Here is a 22412-nt window from a genome sequence, read left to right as displayed (position 1 = left end):
AAATCTCTGTTCAGCTCATTTAGCCTTATAATGGTTGTTTTCCGCTGGGCTCCCCACATATGGGATTTTTTTGGGGATTTCTCAATTTCCAGTTATTCTGGAAGCAAGTAGCTCTGTGTTCTGATGACTCAGGCTAATGAGAGTGCAACTTTATGATTGAGTTCTAGCCACCCTCCTCTTCTTTAATGCTGGGGACTGTCCTCTGAGTAGAAGCTGGTATAAATGAAGATCTCCTTTTTTCAAGAGTTGCATTCATTCTAATTTCTACCTGCTTTTTACTGTTCTTCAGTGCCTGTTTTAAATGGTTGATTTTTAGACTTTGTTCAAAGTTTGTCATAGTTACATGCAGGAGAGTTAGCTCAACACATTTCTTTGTCATTGCTAGCTCTAGAATGACCTAGAATGCCAGCTCTTTTTATTTTCTAAAGTTTACTTCAGATGGTTAAGATATTTCTGATTATGACCTCATTACTTCTATTTCATCTCTATTCTTAGATACGAAGAGAAGGCTACTAAAGACTTGGAACGATACAATAGTCAAATGAAGAGAGCCATTGAACAGGAGTCACAAATATCTTCAAAAGATGGCAGGAAAAAGATAAAATCCACCAGCACATGGAATCTGGCACAGAAGTACAAGTTGAAAACCTCATTATCTAATCAGCCAAAACTTGATGAGCTCTTTCAGTCTCAAATTGAAAAAAAAAGGAGCCAAAATATTAAAATAGTACAGATCCCCTTTTCTATGAAAAACTTAAAAATAAATTTTGAGAAACAAAAGAAATTTGACTTAGAAGAGAAGGATGAACTTTGCTTGATTCACAACCTCAGGTTTCCTGATGCATGGCTAATTACATCCAAAACAGAGGTAATGTTATTAAATCCATATAGAGTAGAAGAAGCCCTGCTGTTTAAAAGACTTCTTGAGAATCATAAACTTCCTGCAGAGCCACTGGAAAAGCCAATTATATTAACAGAGAGGTATGATGAAGTAATACTTTTTTTTAAATTCTAAAAGTATTTATTAATTCATACTTGATTAGAAATTTAAGGTAAAAGGTTGAAAGTCTTTCCTAGTAGGGATAAGTGTTATTTACTTAGATCTTTTTAAAATGTGATTTCTAATCTTTTGTTTGTTTGTTTTGAGTTGAAGTCTCACTCTGTCACCCAGGCAGTATTTCAGTAGCCTGCTCACGACTCCTGCAGCCTTGACCTGCTGGACTTAGTCAATCTCTTCTGCCTCAGCCTTCCAAGTAGCTGGAATTACAGACACGTGGCACCATGCCCAGCTAATTTTTTGATTTATTGGAGAGATGAGGTCCCCCAAGTTGCACAGACTGTTCTTGAACCCTTGGGCTCAGACAGTCCCCTCGCCTCCACCTTCCAAAGTGCTAGGGTTACAGGTGTGAACCACCACACCTGGCCTGGTTTCTAATCGCTAATGGAATTGTTTATAAATAATTTTAAAATATTCCATATCATTCACTTCTACATTTAATAAATGTCAGTCTCATTTCTCCTATACATTAGTGACTTCCCTAGGGTAATTTTGAAATTATATCACTATGACTTTCTTCTTTTGTGCACTTTTTAACATTTTCAAACATATACCAAAATAGAATTATGCAGTGACTGCTTTTATCAACACTTATCAAGATTTTGCCAAATTTGCTTTATCTGTCCTTTTATATACACTGTATACACATATGTATTCTTTCCTTTGCTAAAGTAGTTTAGAAGAATTCCCCCCTGCATCTTTCAGTATATCTCTTTCAAAAATGGCTATTTTCTTTCCTAGTCATACTTTTCATACTTTACACAATAATAATTCTTGGAATTGTTCCTCGTTGTCTCAAATGTTTTTTTTTAATATTTTAAAATTTTAATTTGTATCTAAACAAAATCTACATATTACATTTAATTATGTCTCTTAAATCTTTTAAAACAAAACTATTGACTTATTGTAGCAACTGAGTCACTTATTTGGTGGAATGTTCTATTGTCTCTATTTGCTTCCTTGTAGTGGTGTTCAACTTGGTTTTTTTTTTTTCTCTCCATATTTAATTGGAAGTTAGCTCAAGAGGATTGACTAGATTTAGATTCTACTTTCTAGTAAGACTGCTTAATAAATAGGGGCTATGTGCTTCATGTTTAATCACATCAAAAGGCACCTATCACTGGGGTCAGCTGATGACAGCCTGACCGTCCTCCTTAAAGTTTCCCGTTAACCTTTTCCATCTGATGGTTTCATCCATTGATGATTGTTGCCTGAAATAATTTATTGCCTTTTCCTATTCTATATGAGCAAATTGTTTTCTGTAAAAATAGCTAATGACTAACCTATAAACATTTACCTTTTTATATTTACTATTTCTCTTTCAGCCTGATACCATTAAAAGATAATTATATGACAAAGGAGATAACCTGAAATTTTAAAAGATAATAAGAATTTGTTCACTGGCACACATAACTAGATAACTCTTTTTCAAAACTTCCAAGAGTAAGGCAGGAATTATTTATAAAATGTGTTAAAACTCTTGTTAAAGATACTGCCCTCAGAAAGAAAAAAATAAGGACAGAACCCAAATATCTGTTATATCTGTCTTCTAAAATAAGACAACAGCAAAAATCTAGTATCTTTTATAGTATTCGCTTAAGATTGGCTTGGGAAATTGTCAGAGGAAGAACTAGAAGACAGTGCCTTATACTGTATTAAAACAGTTTAAACACCTGATAGTGCTTTCTCTTTCCTCAAAAAGAAGGGCACATCTTAATTTTTCTACTTAATTGCCTTTCTCAGTAATACATGTAAATTTTCATCTAAATCTCAAAAGTCTTTTTGTGTTTATTCAAATTATAGGTTTCTAAAAGTATTTTTCTGTGCTGTGTTCTATTATTAAAAACAAATACATTAAAAACTATTATTTTGGGACTATACTAAACTTGAAAATAAATTTTTCTTAATTGAGTATAAACAAGAACAAGTGTTAATTCAAAATTGTTTTCCCTCCTCCTTTTGAAATGTGGCATGCCCATCACAGTTAACAATGTACATTTTTCAAAACTGAGTCATGGACTAATCCCACATCATTGACAGGGTAACTAAAATTGGGCTCAGTTTTCCCACCAGAGTTCTAATGCCATTTGTGTAGCTTACCTTGGAGCAATTTCAATATCTATAAAAAACAAAGTAAGTGCTCAATAATAATAGTAACAATGGCAAACATTTACTGAGCATTTACTATATGGTAGGTACTTTGCTAAGTTCTTTCATGATCTTTACAGCAATTTTATGAGGTAGATATTATTATCCACATTTTCCAGTTGAGGAAACTAAAATACAGAATGGTTCATTAACTAGGCTCTCATAGGCAATAAATAGGCAGTGGATCCAAGATTATAATCTAGAGAGTTTAAAAACTGTGGAGCCTGCACCATTAGCTGCTGTACTGTGCCATCATCATCAATACCACCACTGGTTCTCAGATTGATATTTGGAATATTGGTTAGATAAGAAAAGCCACATCTGATATATAGCCAAAGCTCTCTTTGTAATATAGCTCTCACACCCAGTAGGGTCTTCAACCAGAGCTGATCAGCAAGGATATCATCTATTCATTTGCTTTTTCAAGGAGTACAGGTTTGAAATGAAATAGCACATCCTGTACTGAAACATAACAGCGCCTTGTATACCTAAGACTAACATCTGGCATATGGTAGGCACTCAAATATTCATTGAGTGAATGGGAAAATCGTAATCGTTCACATGTCAACCCTAACAGACACCTTTTTGCAGTGACTTTTAATGTCATAAGGCACTATGACCAAACCTAAAACTAACCTTTAAAAAGGCTGATTTATACCCTAGATAATCTGGGGCTTCTTCAAAATTTTGTTACCACTCAGAATCATTTCATACACTACCTTTGGCAAACATGCCATGCCTGCAGTAGACAGAAAGAAGTTCTCCCAAGCTCTAAATTGATTATAAGTTTCTGGGAGAAAGGAAAAAAAAAAACACGTTTATCTTTTTGTTACTGAAGAAACCTTGAATAGCAATTGAAAACTCGGCAGGATGGACCACTTGAATAACTTTACAATGTATTATTGTGTCTGTTTTAAAGGTGTGAAACAGCATTACTTACAAAGTTTTCATTTGTATTATATTTAGAGAAAGCCATATTTTATTTCCCATTGAGTTTGTACCATACTAGAAAATAGAAATTCTTTTATTTCTTTTCCTCCTTTCTATATACTGTGTGCAGTTGGTCTTTTATAAAATACTAACAGAACTGTTAAAAAGTAGTTCTCACATTTTGCTTAAAAATGATAACACTTTTCAGAGGGCCTTTGGATGAACTTTTTCCCATAAATTCTCTTATTTCACTCTGCATATTTAATAAGTTAAAGGACCATACTTTCTTTTTCAGTCTTTTTAATGGATCTCATTATTTAGAAGTTTTATATAAAATGGCAACAGATGACCAAAGATACAGTGGATCAACTTACCTGTCTGATCCTCGTCTTACAGCAAATGGTTTCAAGATAAAATTGATACCAGGTATGATAATGCTGTTCAGTATTTCCTGATTTGGAAAAATAAGTCTTTGGGTTTCATAATATACAGATATGGTATATTTTTGTCTCACTACAAGTAACAGTGTTGGCTATGTAAAACCACTTATTTCAAAAAGATCACCTCGGCCTGAAACAAGCAGTTTGGGCATCTCCTTCAGACCAGTGTCTTGCATTTACATTTTCATAACTAATTAAGTAATTTTATTGCAATTTTAGTAATCCTTTGACATAATATGCAGACTGCCTGCTTTGTTTAACTAAATATTAAAATATTCCTTTAGGTGATGAAACAAATAAATATGCAGGGTACTAGAATGGCCTAACAAAAATGGACATCTTTTCTTTTTTATAAGTATTTACTTATTTTGCCAAGTAGCTATGTAACATCAGTATTCTTACTGTTTGGAGAGGTGATGATTTGATTCCATGGCTTTAAAAAGACAGATAACCCTCTTTGCTTAGAATGAAAATTCATTGGGTGGATAGAAAAGAAAATCCATCTGGCTGGGAGACTTCCTAGCTAGTTTCCTCTCTTTTATAGTTTCTGCCTTCTGCCCTAGCTTCCTAGGCTGGCCTTGTCCTGTTAACTTTCTCTTCATCTGCTGTCAAAGGAACACAGTGGCACTCCATTGTTTCCCCTTAAACTCATTATGCCCAAAGTGTAGAAAAACAGAGTTCTGCCAAAAACAGTGTGTGAAGATTTTTAAAGGAATGTTTTAGTGAGACATAAAAATAAGTAAAAACAATGTACAAGAGCATGGAGCTGGATGTATATGGAAAATGCTTTGGTGTCCCAAACTTAAGCTAATTTTACTTGATTTTTGCAATTTTAAGAGTACTTACCCTAAATTTCTTAACCTCCTACCTCAGTTCTAGAAATTTAGACTTGGGGTGGAGAGTCAGTTCAAATCTCAGCTCTGCCATTTAAAAAAAATTTCCTCATCAGTAAAAAAGTAATAATTATTGAATAATTATTATGTATAGGGCACTGTTCTAAGTATTAAATCTATTCATTTAATCTCCTTAATAGCTCTATAAAGTAGGGTCTGTTACTGACCTCATTTTACAGATGGAAAAATTGAGGCACAAGAAGTTTGCTCAAGGGGACAGAGTTAGTGGTAGAAACAAAATTTGAACCTAGGCAGTCTGCCTTTAGTTCCTAGCTCTTAACTAATTTGTTATATTATCTTCCTCTTTAAATGGAGATATTTACTTAATGAAGTAGTTGTGAGCACTAACCCAAATAACAAGTAAACCAATGAGCATAGTACTTGACAGTAGTAGATGTATAAATATTCTCTTCTCTTACTAGCCTTCAGCCCCACTTTAGACTGACCTTTTTGGAAATTTTCATATCTATATAAATATGTAAAAGAGGATGTGAACTAGAATAGTCTATTACTTCCTCTTTGCCTATCTAAACACTGTTTTGAGACCCATTTAAGTTTCCCTGTAGTTGAGACTCATTTTGTCTCCCTTCATTGAACTCTGTATCTTATTTCTTAATGCTTGATGATATAGAACATTCTCCAGTTGTTCCCCTGGGACAAACATTAGGATACTTGCTCTGTAGTCTACTACCATTGCATCTGCCCAGCCAGGTCAAGGAACTAGTCTGTAACTGGGAACAGGTAAGGGGATTGAATTATTGAAATCTTAGGATCTGAAACTCTTTAAGTTATATCACATCTTTTTGTTAATCCATTGATAGCTACTACCTTGTCCAGAATTGTACTCTTTTTATTTCTAGGTAGCAGTATGTGGACTTCATAAGAACATTGTTATACAGATAGCACCAAAGAAAATAAATCTCAATTATTTTCCAAAATCCCATATTCTGAAGCCAAATTTGATGCTTTGCAATTTGTGTTGTTAGGGATTATGTAACCAGTTATACATCCAATCCTGTAGGTAGTGTTCCATTTCATTTTAATTACTAAATTATTGAAAGAAGTTTAAGTAATAGATAACATGTCCATTTTGAAAATTATCCTAGTAAAGTACTTTGAACAAACATTAGTATTTCATTTCCTCAAATTAGTAACATAAGTTACTATGTGAACTATCTTTATAATTTGTAAGTTAAAATAATCACAGAAATAATTAAGGCCTTTAAATCAGGTATTAAAACAATAGGATATACTTTGAGGAACAGCAGTTGTTAAAACACTTAAACCAGTTTTATTTTAATAAATATCATGGGATTCAATTTTCTCTCTAAAGTAAGAAATGTTCTAAACAAATGTAACGAACAGAACAGCAATAACTGAGATTAAATTAAATTACATAAAGCACATGTGGTATCAGTGAGCACTTATGACTTAATGTGAAATCCTATGGGAAATTATTATTTGTTCTCCAACTAAGGAACAAAACTTTGTCCTGAGTTTATTAAATTCTAATGAAGATTCACTGAATGTTTTAACAGTGAGTTTTGTTTTTAATGGACATGTTCTGGAATATAATTTAAACTAAACTTACTATTTTTTCTTTTAGGAGTTTCCATTGCTGAAAACTACTTAGAAATAGAAGGAATGGCTAATTGTCTCCCATTCTATGGAATAATGGATTTAAAAGAAATTCTGAATGCTATATTAAACAAAAATGCAAAGGAAGTTTATGAATGTAGACCTCGCAAAGTGTTAAGTTATTTAGAGGTATGCATTAGTAACTTGTATGGGTTGGCTAGGTTTTAAGATACTTATTTCTTAATAAAATAATAAATGGTTTCAAAATAGTAAAACAGTTTCTATAAGGTTTATTACTGTTTGCAAGAAGTAATGCTATTTAAGAAAGAAAACTGCATTAGAAGTTTCACATTATAGACTAGGAGTTGTAGTAAACTCTATCATTGATTCTTATCATAACATTTCTTGGGGACATATTGAAGAAGAATCTTATGGATGAGACATTTTGTAGTTGTTTTTTTTTTAAATTTCCGTAAGTAATCCCCCTTAGAAGGAATTCAAAATTGTTCCCCATTTATACCATATACTTGATTAAAAAAAATTTTAATATGATTCTAAGCCCTGATCTTTTCAATAGCAAAAGGAGGGAAAGTGAAATTTCTAAATCATTGAACTAATGGAAACTTTTGTTTTCTTAACAATATTCATTGCAAGTGAGAAATGTAGCAATAGGTTTAAAAAATAAGTAATAAGAGGATTAAGAAATATTATAAGCACGGGGCATGGTGGCTCATGCCTGTAATCTCAACACTTTGGGAGGCAGAGGTGAGAGGATTACCTGAGCCCAGGAGTTCAAGAGCAGCCTAGGTAACTTGGGAAGACCTCATCTCTACAATTAAAAAAAGGAATATTATAAGCTTTATAATGTCCAAGTTTACCATGACAATAGTGATTGTTTGGTGGTTCTAGATATCCCTCAAGGTTAACTAGTATTAAGAACAAAACTAAGCTCTAATAAAGCTTTTCTCTCTATTTAAAAATGAGCCTTTTGAAATTTACAATACAAAGTATGCCCATTGTATTCTAAAGGACGGACTTCCTTAACTGAAAAGTCCACTTGTTACCCCTTCCTAAGAATGTATTCAGTAGTGTTCTGTGCATATTTTAGGTGCTTCGTTGTGTGGAAATTCCCACCCTATTTTGTGGGCAACTCAACATTGATAATTTCTAGAGACTTCAAAGGAATCCTTTCTTGTGATAGACTTAGTATGAACCTAAATAAGAGTTGAGGGAGTTGTGGGCAGTGTTTTGTGTACTGAAGATGATGTGGGAAGATTTCAGAACTAGCAGAAAAAAAGTGGTTAGGACTAGCTTTAATTTTTTTTTTTTTTTTTGCTAATACTGTACTTCATTATATTAAGGTAATAGTTGATGTGATTATTAAGGAAAGTGGCCTAGGGAAAAAAAGGAGAGAATCACAAGGATGCTTCCATTTAAAGTCAAGCTGAATAAGATGAATCAGAGAGAAAGATAGGAGAGTGAAAGGAGAACCAAGAGGAGTGGATATAAAAGTCAAGGAAGGAAAGAAATTTAAAAATAAGCAGTATCAAGTTTTTAGGGTAATAGTTGTTAGAAGATCATCAGGTATGGCTGCTAGATGCCAGTGGGAACCTTGAAGAGAACCATGATGGCAAAGTACAGTTGTCCTTTGGTAGACTCAGGATTGGTTCTAGGACCACCAAAAGATACCAAAATCCAAGTATACTCAAGTCCCACAGTCAGCCCTGTGGAACCCACAAAAACAAAAAGTGGGTCCTCTGTATATGCAGATTTCACATCCCATTATACTGTGTTTTTGATTGGAGTTTGGTTGAAAAATGTCTGTGTATAAGTGGACTTACGCAGCTAAAACCCATGTAGTTCAAGGGTCAGCTATAGCAGGGATTGACAACATTTGCTAATGGTTAGGGAAGAGTAGTGGTGGAAAAGTAGGCAGCAAGGTAGTGAAAGGAAGGTAAGAGTATGTTTAGCGTGTTTGTATTGAATTGGTAGAAAAGACTGACAATGAAAGATTGCAGAGCAAATATTCCAAAAAAGGCAAGAAGGAAGATAGGATATTGATATAAGCTTTATAAAGGAGAAACTGTCTATGAGTCAAGAGGAGAAGAGGAGGAAAAGTGAATGGATCTAAAAATAAATGCTGTAAGTGCTATACGGTTGATTAGAAAGGAATATGTCCATGTGTCATTAAGGGCTCATAAAGAGCTTACATTTGTATCGGATCCAGATGGACAGTTTTGTGATTCTACAACATTGCTTAGTAGAATTTGTTCTCAGTAGAATTTGTTCAAGGGTACAGGATTAGTAAGATGGATATGGTGGAAGAACAGGAGAAGGGTGAGTGAAGGAAAATTGAACATATTATGTTTGGGAAACTGTGTTATGTCCTAGAAATATATAAAGATAAATTAGATTCTAGTAGGGATCTAAAAGGAATGCAAGTTGCTAAAGCTAGCATTTGTAATGTTGCACTTACAATTTGTACTTTACTTAGGGAGTGATGACAGAGGGTGTTGGTGAGTCAGAATAAGGAAGGCCTGGAGAGATTAAAGGTCAAAGTGAAGAAAATAGTTCACTTGAAATAAACAAGTAAGATAATTGGAAATAAAATGAGTGTGTGGTTAAAGAGTCAAGATCTTTGCAATACAACTAATTTTTTTTTGTTGTTGTTGAAGTACAACTATTTTTTAAAAATAAATCTTAAAAGGAGCCAGCTTTGCTAGCACTGTCTTATCCTCAAACACTTAGTTCTCCCTATCTCAGAAAATCAGAAAACAGCATAGCATACAAGAAATATGGATACTATCCTTGATTCTGCATTCCTCATAACCAGTCCATCAGAGTCTTCTTGACTTTCCAATTCATATCAGAAATCTTTACTCTTCCCTCCATCTCAGCTGCTCTCACCCTAGTCCAAGCCTCTCATCAAGGTTGCAGTGGTTGCCTGCAAGACTTGCTGCATTTTTTCTTGACTTGCCGGCCTCAAACCATACTTTTAACCAGCAGTCAGACTAATTGTTTTTAAAAAGTGAAACAAATGCAGGCTTTTGCTTAAAAACCCTCTTGTTACTTTCCTGTACCTTCAGATTACAACCCCAATTGGTTACCCTGTCCTTGAAGGTGATCTGGCCTCAGCCTAACTCTCTTACCTTGTTCTTTCCTTCCCTTTGACTATAATGTTACATCCACACTGAACAATTAATTTTTTTTCTGTTCTCTTTGCATGAAATGCTTTTTTTCCCCCATGATCTTTGCATTATGGTTAGCTTAAAGCCATCTCCTCAGGTAAGCTTTTGACAACCACACACATTCTATTAGGTTGCCTAATTTAATTTTATGCATCATTTATTCACTAAAATGTTCTGGGTTTTTTGCACTAGAATGTAAATTTCAGAAGAGAAGGGGTCTTGTTTTCTTGTTTATCACTATATCCCTAGAACCTAAAATATAGTTGGGCTTAAGATTTGTTGAGTGAGTTAATAAGATGAACATAAGCACAAAGGTGGGAACAACAGGTGCTGGAGGATGGCAGGAAGATGGGAGGAGGAATAAAGGGCACACAACTACACAATGGGTACCAGGTCCACTATTGAGGGATAGAGGCTGGCTAGAAGCCCAAACCTCACCTGCACACAATTTACTTATGTAGTAAACCATCACATGCACCCTACAATTCTAAAATAAAAAATAAATAAAATTAAAAGATGAATATAATCAATTTTCTGTCTTCTTGCTATGATAATACATTTTCAGCTTTACATTATATTGTGGTAAAATGTAATACTTTCCCTTCACAGGGAGAAGCGGTGCGTCTATCTAGACAATTACCCATGTACTTGTCAAAAGAGGACATTCAAGACATTATCTACCGAATGAAGCACAAGTTTGGAAATGAAATTAAAGAATGTGTTCATGGTCGCCCGTTTTTTCATCATTTAACCCATCTTCCAGCAACTACATGATTAACTATGTTTAGTTACTGTTGAATTTGATTTTGTCCTAAAACGAGTCAGTTTTTAAAACCTCTTTGTATTATCATGTGTCAAATGGTTATTTTATGAGGATTCACTGACGTGTTTGTACATTAACAAAAGTTTCAAACATTGTAGAAAACTTAAATAAACTAATATAGACTATTCATTTTAGTCTCAAGAACTAGCCTTCATAATAATTATTTGTTGTAGAATCCAAATTGGAAACTAGGTAGTATCCTTGCATGGTTGATTTTATAGATCAGCCCTGTGCAAGGAGAAATCACATATCACAGATACTGAGCTGACAGATATTGCCAATCTTGATTGAAGTAGAATGGAGAGACAGAGTGAAAGAAAGTGAGAAAATGAAGTTCAAAAGAAGAAAACATAACTTCAGAAATCTTGTCATTTAATTCCATGTTGGGGGTAATAGCTTAGACTTTGCTGACTCTTACATGGTAATTATTGAAATTTGGGGTCAAAATTTGTCAGAGAACATGGGAAGAATTAGATTTGTAACAGAAAATTTAGGTGATTATTGAACATTGTGTGCCTTCAAAAATTGGTCCCACGGTGCCCCAAAATACTTCTATGATATTCAGTATATTCCATTAATGAATATATTTTGTGTAAATTAAGAGTTGTTATACTGGATACACACACCCTCTCTCATAATTCTCAAGGGTCATGTTTAAATTCCTAAGATTTCCAAGAGATACAAATGTGACGCCTGGAATTTTACTTGTATTTTTGTTTGTTTTTTTGAGTTGGAGTCTCACTCTGTCACTCAGACTGAAGTGCAGTGGCCGCTTCCGGCCACCGCAGCCTCAACCTGCTGGGCTTTGGGCGATCCTTCCACCACAGCCTTCCAAGTAGCTGGAACTATAGGCACACGCTACCACACCCGGCTAATTTTTTGATTTATTGTAGAGATGAGGTCTCGCCAAGTTGCCCAGGCGGGTCTCGAACCCACGGGCTCAGGCAATCCACTCACCTCAGCCTCCCAAAGGCGTGGGATTACAGGCTGAGCCAGCCCGGCTGTGGAATTCCACCTGTAATTTGACCTCCTCTGCCGACACCATCCTGTTACCCTGACCCAAAATACTTTTTTCCTCCTGATTATCCCTTTTATAAACTTGGGGTCCCTCTCTGGGAGAACTTAACTGGGAAAGCTGAAAGAAGGGGAGGATGACGAAATTTACATCATACATTTGCACTAGCCCTACGCAAGACTGTAGACTCAGTTTTTTGCCGGTTTTGTCTATGGTCCTACAACAGCCTTGTAGGTGAAAAAACTTTCTCTGACCAGTCCTGAATTGTGACAAGTCAGCTGGGTGGGAATGGCAGCAAGTATCTACCACCTCTTGCTGGGTAGACACTCACCTTGTATGAGCTCGTTTAATTGTCACAACAATTTTTAAATGGTAGGTACTATTGAGACTAATTCCGAACCTTGTCTTAGCCGCCATTACACAGCCTGCCTTGAGAAATAGGCCCTGCAGAGAGTTACTCGAGTCAAAGTCTAGATATTTGGTATGGGAGGGGGAAAAGCATCACACTCCCCGACACCCACCCGCTTTAGGGAATGTATCTGAAGAAGTCAAGCTTGTGCCACAATGTTTTTCTTAGGGAGTCGCAGAGGCGAGCGAGATGGCTGCTTGTCCCAGAAGGAGCTTCGGTTGAGGGTCTCGTGTCGCCCACGGAGCCGACCTGGCTCGCTACCCTGACGCGGAAGCCCCGCGCCGCCCTCCCCATGTCCCACAAGCCCTTGCTGCAAACCCATCACCACCCACGGGACAAAATGGCGGGAGCCGGCCTGGCTCTCGAAGGGGACGGCCAAGTCCCTCGGCCACGAGCCACCTCATTTCTCACGTGCCGCCCCCTCCGCCCCTCGCAAGCTCTTGAAGCAGCCCAGCTCTTCCCGCGGCGCAAATGACTGGAGCGGGTGCGGCAGGTGGCAAACCCTGGCTTCCAGGATGGAGGTAAGGGCTGGCTGCGGCTGGGAGGTTGGCTCTGCTAATTAAGGGAGAAGTGGCCGGCATGGTGCCTCAAGCCTATAATCCCAGCACTGTGGGAAGCCGAGGTGAGAGATTACCTGAGTCCAGGGGCTCGAGACCAGCCTGAGCAACTTGGTGAAACTAGTCTACAATAAAGCTAAAAAATGGGCGTGGTGGCGCGTTCCCGTAGTTCCAGCTACTTGGAAGGCTTAGACCTGAGAATCGCCTGAGCCCAGCAGGTCAAGGGTATGATGGCCGTGAGCATGCTGCTGTCCTGCAGCTTGGGCGACAGAGTGAGAGTCCCACTCAAAAAAAAAAAAAAAGGAATGCCTCATCTCAAGCGACCCATTTGCTTCCTTTAGACTACGAGTTGGTGGAGGCCTGGGCTTAGGTGGAAGACCTATAAGGTGTGAATCCCTCAAAGTGCTCTTGAGACCAAGAGTATCACCGAGGATCCTGGCCTTGGCTATGGCCACAGGGATGACGCCAGAGCCCCTATTGAAGTGAGGTTCGCAGACATCTACTAGGGTAAACATTTTGCCGGGAAGATTGCCATCTATAGTCCAGCCAGGCCTACGAAGTCTTAGATATTTAATATACGTTGAAAAATGTTAGACTGGAATTTATGTGGACAGATTGTTGTTGCTTTCATTGCCGATTTGATTCTCAGTGATTTTATCCAGATTTTTGTGACTCAGATTGCAGGAATTACAGTCTATCCCACCACAGTGCACATTTCTTAACTAAAGATGTAGATATGACCCATTTTCCTCTCCATACACTTGGCTCATCTGTTTACTTTTATTTTCATTGTATTTTTGCAAGCTTCCTCCAGTCTTTTTTGGAGCGCAGAAGTGGGGAGTAGGAGCTGATAAAATAGATTTGACATTTCACAGTGCTTAATGCAAGGGAAATAATACATTTGGCACCTAAATGTCGATCACTAGACCAAAGTTACCAGGCAAATTAAAATACCTGTAAGGATATTACACTATTTAAGAAACTAGACTTGTTTTTGGAGTTGGGTCATTTTGGGCAAACCGGTGTGTTCATAGGTTTATAGTGGCTAAAACGAGTCTTTAAGGGATCCAATCGAAATAGAAGCCCATAGTAACTCGATGATATACCTGAGTGCTCACAGCTAGTCTAGTACTCTACTAGTTGATATTATAAACAAAAGAAAGGTCAGTACTGAAAAAAAAATTTTACTGAAAAGCCACATAAAAAAATGACATGAGATTATCAACTACTTTTTCCCTTCATAAGCATAGATAATCAAGAGTTAACTATTAACCTGTAGGTCTTTTGGTAAATCTCACCTAAACTTTAAAAGTTTAATCTTCAAGCCTTCTTTATTGTTACCAGTCATACTAGCAGTACCATTGAACTCTCACCATAGCTACCTGAGGTTGTTTCCTCTGCTTTCTTGATTGTTTTATCACAACTTTTATTCTCCTTTAAAGTACTACAAATTAATGTAAAGAGCTTTTCTTTCACTTTTAAAAGTCTGTTCCAGTGGTTATCAAATTTGAGAATGTATCAGAATTACCTGGAGGGCTTATTAAAACACTAATTGGTAGGCACCATACCAATGTCTGGAATGGATCTGAAAATGTTTATTTCTAACACATTTCCAGGTGATTGATGCTAATACTACTGGTCAAAGAGCCACACTTGGGGAACTACTAGCCTATTCTGTGTATCGAAATTCCCCAAACAATCTCATATCCATCTCTTTAAGCTCTTACTGCCTTACTAAAATCTGCTCTCTCAAACAAACAAAACCAAACAACAACTAGGACTTAGAAGACTTCACCTGGATGATGTTTTTAATTTTTAAATTTTATAGATGGAGGTACAATTCAGGATTATGTACATAAGTGGTCATCATACAGGTGAAGTTTGGGTCTCACTTTGCCCGGTTTGATATCAGGTACCTTTATTAATGTTATTGCCTCCCCCCCCACCGCCAGTCCCAGCTCTTTGCCCTCCCCACTACTGCCAATCCCTTTCTTATAGTATTGTGATAAATGTTCAGGGTCTGCTTATGAGTGAGAACATGTGGTACTCAGTTCTTTGCTTCTGTGATCACTGAGTATTATAGATTCTAAATCCATCCAAGTTGCTGTGAAGTCCATAATTTTGTTCTTTATGACTGCGTAATATTCCATTGTGTATTTGTACCACTTTTTTTTTTTTTTTTTTTTTTTTTACCTAGTCTACTTTTGATGGGCAGCATTGTTGGTTCTGTGTTTTTGCTATTGTGAATAATTCTGCAATAAATGTGTGTGCAGGTATTTTTTTTATAGAATGATTTTAGTTCCTCCAGGTATATTCCCAGAAGGGGGAACTGCTGGGTCCTATGGAAGGTCGATTTTTAGATATTTTAGGAATTGCTATACTGTTTCCACAGAGGTTGTACTTGTTTACACTCCCACCATCAGTGTAAAAGTATTCCTTTCTCCTCACATCCTTTCCACTATCTGTTGTTTTTTGAGTTATTGGTGATGGCCATCCTGACGAGTTAGGTGGTATCTCAGTGTGGTTTTAATTTGCATTTCTTTGATTATTAGTGAGGTTGAGTATTTTTTAATGGATCTGTTGGCTGCTCATATGTCTTGAGAAGTGTCTATTCATGTCTTTTGCCCACTTTTTAATAGGACTGTTTTTTTTTCCTTTTACATGTTTGAGTTCCTTGTAGATCCTGGATGTTAGGCCTTTGTCAGATATACAGTTGGCAGATATTTTTTCCCAATGATTTATTTTCATTGTTTTTTTTTTTTTTGAGTTGGAGTCTCACTTTGTCACCCAGACTAGAGAGCAGTGGCCGCTCCCTGCCACTGCAGCCTCAACCAGCTGGGCTCCGGCAATCCTTCCGCCTCAGCCTTCCGAGTAGCCGGTATTATAGGCATGTGCTACCATGCCCAGCTGATTTTTTGATTTATTGTAGAGATGAGGTCTCGCTGCCCAGGCAGGTCTCGAACCCGCGGGGTCAGGCAATCCACTCACCTCAGCCTCCCAAAGGCACGGGATTACAGGCTGAGTCACCAAACCCGGCTTTTCATTGTATTTTTGCAAGCTTCCTCCAGTCTTTTTTGGAGGGCAGAAGTTGGGAGCAGGAGCTGTTTTAAAAATAAAATAGATTTGACACTTCACAGTACCTAACAGATATCCATTACTTTATCTCTGAAATTAAGATGCTGAACTTGATTTCCAACTGCATAATCATTCCTAACATTCTGTAATTTTATTTCTTCCTCTTTTGTTTTGAATACTCATTAGCAGGATGTGGAATGACTTCTTTTAATTAATTATGTCTACTGTTAACCATATTTAAGTGCTTGTCAACTAACTCACTTTTTTCATAAACTCTTTTAAACTAATGTGGGGAGAAGTAGATTTGTTTTCCACCCTGTTCTAGTTGAACACAAAATCACTATAACAAACTCCTTCATTTCTGTCTAGTTATATTTTCATTTCTTTGTTTATTCAGTGACATCATCAGGCTGGGTGCTGAACAGAGAATACAGAGAGAAAACACTCCTTACCCTTTAGAGGGAACAAAATAAGAGCAATATAAGTGTTATGATAAGGTTATATTGTATATATTAGAGAAACAAAGAGGTACCCATACCCAGCTTGTAGAAATCTGTGGAGGAAACTGGCGGGCTGAATCTTAAAGTTGATAAAGACTTATCCAGGAGGAAAAAAAAAGTCTTTGAGGCAGGGGGAACCACGGATTTGAGTGCAGGTACTGGAGTAAATGGAGATTGGATTAGAAGGATAAGATCAATATCTTGATCATACGGGGCTTTATAGGCCTTTAAGGATTTGGTAATTTTTTTCTTAAAGACTATGAGAAGCCATTAAATTTTTTAAGCAGAGAAGTACACAGTAAGCTTTAGAATACTTTAGCCAAATTATAAAAGGAGAGCAAGTTACCCGGCGACTTGAAAACTCAGTTTGTGTGATCCACACAAAAAGGGTTAAAATTTTGGTGGTAATGAGGAGTTAGCTAGAAAAAAGCTAGGCAGACAGACAGGGTGGGTCCCCCAGTAACAATGTAGGGAACTTCCAGTAGGCCTCTGGACTGAACACCAAATTGGTAAACAAGCAAATACCAAATTGGTAAGCAAGCCTCTCAAACTAGAGCTAAAGTACTCCCTGATAGGATAGAAAACAACCAATCAGCTCACCAATAGGCCCCTACCTCCTGCTGATTGGGCCTCAGTATTGACCAATCAGAACAGCTAGTGCCAACCAATCAGCTCACAGCTATTGCTAGCCGCTCAGCTTGGTCTTAGGACTATATTAGCACCAGGTTTCAGCTCCAAATCAGCAACCCCCTCAGGTCTCCTTCCACTGTGGGAGCTTTTCTGTCCTCTCATTAAATCCTGCTTTCTCTCTTTCTGGCTGTCTATCTCCCTCATTCCTCCTGGACACGAGAGAAGAACCCCGACCTGAAGAGCTGTAGAAGATTGTTGGAGCTGAAGAGCCATGCACCCTGGAGGCTGGACAGAGTTGGCTCAACTGGGAGAACTACTGAAAGAAGGGAAGACTCCAAAGCCAAGACACTCCATGGACTAGGCTTGCCAGCCAACCAAATCAGCAACATTCTCAGGGCTTGGCTTGCCAGCCCATTAGAGCCAACATTCCAGGGACTAGGCTTGTCAGCCCCTCAAGCCGACCCTTTCTGGGGCTCAACTGGCTGACCCATTGAGATGACACTCTTGAAACCCAGGCTTACCTGAAAAATCCATATCAGTTTCAAATAGAGACAGTTGATTTGAGAGTTGTTGAACCCCTCGTTGTCTTACAGGATTTTCAGTTTAGATTCAATGGGATGATGCCATAATGAAATTAAAGTGGAAAAGAAGTGTCTCCTACACTTTAGCTAATATATGATAGCAGATTACTTGAATAGAGGTTTATTTACCTTACCTTTCTACACTAGGAAGCCTGTCATTTCTGCTAACATTTTTATGTTCCACAAAGACTAGAAAAACCATTTAATATATCCTTTTAAAAGAAGGATTAGCAGGCTTCCAAGTACCTGGAACTACAGAAAAAAGAAAAAAAAAGGATTAAGTCAGGCTGAGTGTGGTGGCTGACACCTAGAATCCCAGCACTTTGGGTAGGTAAGGAGGGAGGATCGCTTGAGCCCAGGAGTTCAAGACCAGCCTGGGCAACATAGCGAGACTCCATGTCTACAAAAAATAAAAAATTAACAGAGTATGGTGGAACACTTCTGTAGTCCCAGGTACTCAGGAGACTGAAGCTGGAGGATCACTTGAACCAAGGTTGAGTCTGCAGTGAGCTGTGATTGTGCCACTGCACTCCAGCCTGGGTGACAAAGTGAGACCCTGTCTCTAAAATTTATTTTTAAATTAAATCAAATTTAATTTACATTTTACATTTTAATCTAGGCTTATAGCTGGGACATTTTGGAAACTAACCTAAAGTTTCCAATTGTTCCTTAAAGGAAATAATTTTTATTTATAAAGGACTTAAATATTTAAATATAATTTTCTAGGTAAAATTTACATCCAGATACTTAAAAAGATAGTATGACTGGCAACTTAAAATGATCTTTAATGTTGAACTTATTTGATATTTAAGAAATTTCTTGTAGGTATTTTAGTTATGTTTTGTAATGTAGATCATAGAAATGAATGATGAGTTAACCAGGCAAGAGATTGTGAACAGATTGAAAATATTTTTAGAAGAAAATGGTATGTTTTCACAAGTTAATTTACAATTATTTCTTAAAAAGGGGGTATTTTGTTTTTGAATTCGCTTTCATTTTATCTGGAGACATTAGTAAGTTATAGCAGGTTAATTTGCAAGACAGTGATGCTGTACTGTCAAAAATATATTTAAGTGATTAATAATAGCAAGATTTGGCTAGACGTGGTGGCTCAGCCTGTAATCCCAGCACTTTGGGAGGCCAACACAAGAGAATTTTCTGATCCTGGGGGTTTGAGACCAGCCTGGGCAACTTGTTGAGACCTCTGTCTCTACAATAAATCACAAAAGCTAGCAAAGCATGGTAGCGGGCGTCTGTAGTTCCAGCTACTTGGAAGGCTGAGGCAGAAGGATCGCCTAAGCCCAGCAGGTCGAGACTGTGGTGGCTGTAAGTGTGCTCTCCACTGCTCTCCAGCTTGGGTGACAAGAGTGTGACTCCAACTCAAAAAAAAAAATGCAAGATTGTTTCCATGTATTAATTACATGTAAATCATTATATATGGTACTTGTTATCTACTTTGAAGTTCTTTTTGCTTTTTTGTCTTTTCTAAATTTTCTTAGTTATATTAAGAAAACTATTATTAACACTTGCCCATACACATAGTAATGATTCTTGATCCCAAACGAAAACAAGATTCTTCCCCACACACATGAAGTTTTTAAATTGTCAGAGATTTTAAGGGCACAGTCAAATTTTAACTATTTTCTCCCTTAAAAGCACCATGAAATGTACAGCCTTCTCTGCCCCCAAAGTTGAAAGAAGAGTACTTCATGTTTGATAGGTTTCTTTAATTGACAAGTTTGAGGATGCTAGTAGATGAATATGAACTGAGTTAGGACTTCTCAAGTTTTAATGTGTATATGAAATTAATCTCTCTCGGCTTGTTTGATAGTAGGTCTGGGGTAGGGTCTGATATTCTACATTTCTGACAAGTTTCTATGTGATAATGATGTTCCTGGTTCAGGGATCACACTTGGGTTAACAAGAGTGCACATAATCCTGTGACCAAATGCTAGGTTCTTGAAATAGAATATAGTTAGATAATTTTTAATGCAAGTATATACTAAAAATAAAATAATCATATTCATGAGCCAATGACTCATAAGAGCTCTCCATTCTCTTTGGGATGTCAGGTTTATGGGGTTTTTAGGGCACATCATTCTTTAAGAAGTTAGATTTACATATTCTCAACCATTACTGAGATAACTGGTTCCACCATCATTTCTTCCATGCTTGTACACACAAGCATTCTTCCATTAAGAGGAGGAATCTAGTCCTTCGCTCTCTTGAATCTAGGCTAGTTTATGATTACTTTGCCAGTTAGATCATGACAGAAGTGATGCTATACAACTTGAAGGCTAAGCTATAGAAACCTTGCAGTTTTTGTTTGTTTGTTTTAGAAAGCAAGATTTCTTGAGAGGACAGAAGAGCTCCCACGGTGGAAGGGGACACAAGGGTGTTGCCCTTCCTGACTATCTTGAATTGGTTACTATGAGGAAGCCAGTCTCCTTGTAAGAAGTCACTCTTCCCTGAGTCTGGCATTGTATGAGAAAGCACAAGGTACCTAGATAAAGAGGCTACGTGGAGAAAGAAATGCCTAACTCATTTTTATTTGTTCCAGCCATCCCAGCTCAGGTGCCAGACATTGAGTAAAGATACCTTCTGATAATTCCACTCTCAGCTGCCATGTGATTACAACTACATGAGGTAGTCCAAGTGAGAACCACCTAGCTAAATTTGTCAGCCCCCAGAACCATGAGAGAGAAATTGTTAAACCACTAAGTTTTGGGGTTGCAGAGATAGATAAATATTCAGTAGGTCTGGGGTAGGGTCTAATATTCAAATAATATTAATAGTACTAATATTATACACATAGCCTTTTTAATATAAATATACTCATAATATGTAGCACTTTATTTATCAAAATGTTCTAGTATTATATTTGAGTCATGGTTTATGATGCTGTTAAGATTTGGAATAGTCTTTTGAAGATTACTTATAGATTTGATTTGCTGCTTTGCCACAGAATCACTAAGGTTTTCCATTCTCACCTATCCATACAATCAAATTATGAGTGAGAAAGAAATTGATGTTCTTTATTGAACATTAACTTTTCTTTTTCATGCTATGATTTATCTAGATATTGTTCGCCACAATAGTCTCTTAAGGGACTCTTCCTTAAGGAGTACATCCTTCATAAAGAATGATTTTCATGCCATTTAAAAATGTATTCATTTACTCAGTATTTACCAAACATCTGTCAAAAACACTCTGGGGGATTCAAGACACAGAGGGATTCAAAATTAAAGCATAGAGAAGACTCTACAGATAACCCTATTTAAACCAATGATAAGTCAGAGAAGTGCATATGTAGGGGAAGTTCAGAGTAAATAGAAATCACGTCAGCAAGGGTGATCAGCTTCGTGAAGAAAATCTGAGATGGGAATGAAGGCTAAAAGGTGTTTTTGCTTTTTAATTAGAAGTTAGAGAAGGCATTCTAGAGAGGGAACAAAGGGATAGAGGAAGTAGGGATGTTCTGAATGTTCCTTGGTGGATTACTATGGAAGCTATGGATTACTATGGAAGTGAGGGAGAAACTCAAGTCCAGTTAGAGGCCTGTTGCAGTAGTTAGAGCACAGATAATGCATGAATTAAGGTAATGACCCTATTAATTGGAAGGAGGGGAAAAGGTTAGTGGAGATTAACTCAAAGGGACTTAGTTCCTGCTTTCATATATACAGTCTGCCTTCTAGGCCTGGGTTTTAGATTAATGGATTTAACTAAATGGGATTCAACTAACTGCAGATTGAAACACTTGGGAAAATAAAAATAACAATACAACAGTAACAACGAATACAAGTAAAAAGTATAAAAACTACATTATAAAATTAAATAATCTAGAGATGATTTAAAGCAGGGGTTTCCAGCTCCTGCTAGGAAGCAGGCCACACAGCATGGGGTGAGTGGTGGGCTAGCAAGCAAAGCTTTATCTGTATTTACCACTCCCCATTGCTTGACTTACCCCCTGAGCTCCATCTTCTGTCAGATCAGCGGTGGCGTTCAATTCTCAGTGGAGTGCGAGTCCTATTGTGAACTGAGCATGCGAGGGATCTAGGTTGTGTGCTCCTTCTGAGAATCTAATGCCTTCTGAGAATCTAATACTTGATGATCTGAGGTGGAGCTGAGTGAATACAGATTAGTAGTGAGGTTTGACCGTACCCCTCCCAACCCCAGCTTCATGGAAAAATTGTCTTCCATGAAACTGTTCCCTGATGCCAAAAATGTTGGGGACCTCTGATATAAAGTATACAGGAGTATTTGCATAGATTATAAGCAAATACCATGCCATTTTTTTAAAGGGACTTGGGCAGCTGTGGAGTTTGGTATGTGGATTAGTTCTGGAACTATGCATTCCAAAAGATGACTGGATATGTATTTTTTCAAGGCACCATAGGCATTATAGATGAGTCAATTTGAATCTGTGTCCATAAATTATGATGCCATTAGGGGAGGCTACGTTATATAGAAGGAGCACTGATAGAAGAATCTGGGTTCAATAAAAATAATTCTCTCAGAAAAGGAATGTGTTTGCCAAATCTATGTATCCCTTGTACATTAGGCAATAGACCAAGAATGACTTTAGATGCTG

General features: G+C 37.2%; 1 protein-coding gene across 3 annotated transcripts in view; it reads left to right on the top strand.

The window, feature by feature from the left end:
• Positions 1–11186, top strand: part of PMS1 (PMS1 homolog 1, mismatch repair system component) — an 87978-nt gene extending 76792 nt beyond the window's left edge. For all 3 annotated transcript variants that reach the window (XM_008065714.2, XM_021716365.1, XM_021716366.1), the window contains 4 exons: positions 496–981; positions 4431–4561; positions 7075–7235; positions 10844–11186. In XM_008065714.2, coding sequence (XP_008063905.1) covers positions 496–981; positions 4431–4561; positions 7075–7235; positions 10844–11008 — 943 coding nt within the window. In that variant the 3' untranslated portion in view covers positions 11009–11186. The remainder of the gene's footprint in view (positions 1–495; positions 982–4430; positions 4562–7074; positions 7236–10843) is intronic.
• The last annotated feature ends 11226 nt before the right edge of the window (positions 11187–22412 follow it).

This window comes from Carlito syrichta, unplaced genomic scaffold, assembly GCF_000164805.1.
Source record: "Carlito syrichta isolate Samal-C Ts95f unplaced genomic scaffold, Tarsius_syrichta-2.0.1 Scaffold308799, whole genome shotgun sequence".
Taxonomy (NCBI): Eukaryota; Metazoa; Chordata; class Mammalia; order Primates; family Tarsiidae; genus Carlito; species Carlito syrichta.
Note: the sequence above shows the minus strand (reverse complement) of the source record. Positions and strands in the feature narration are given on the sequence as shown.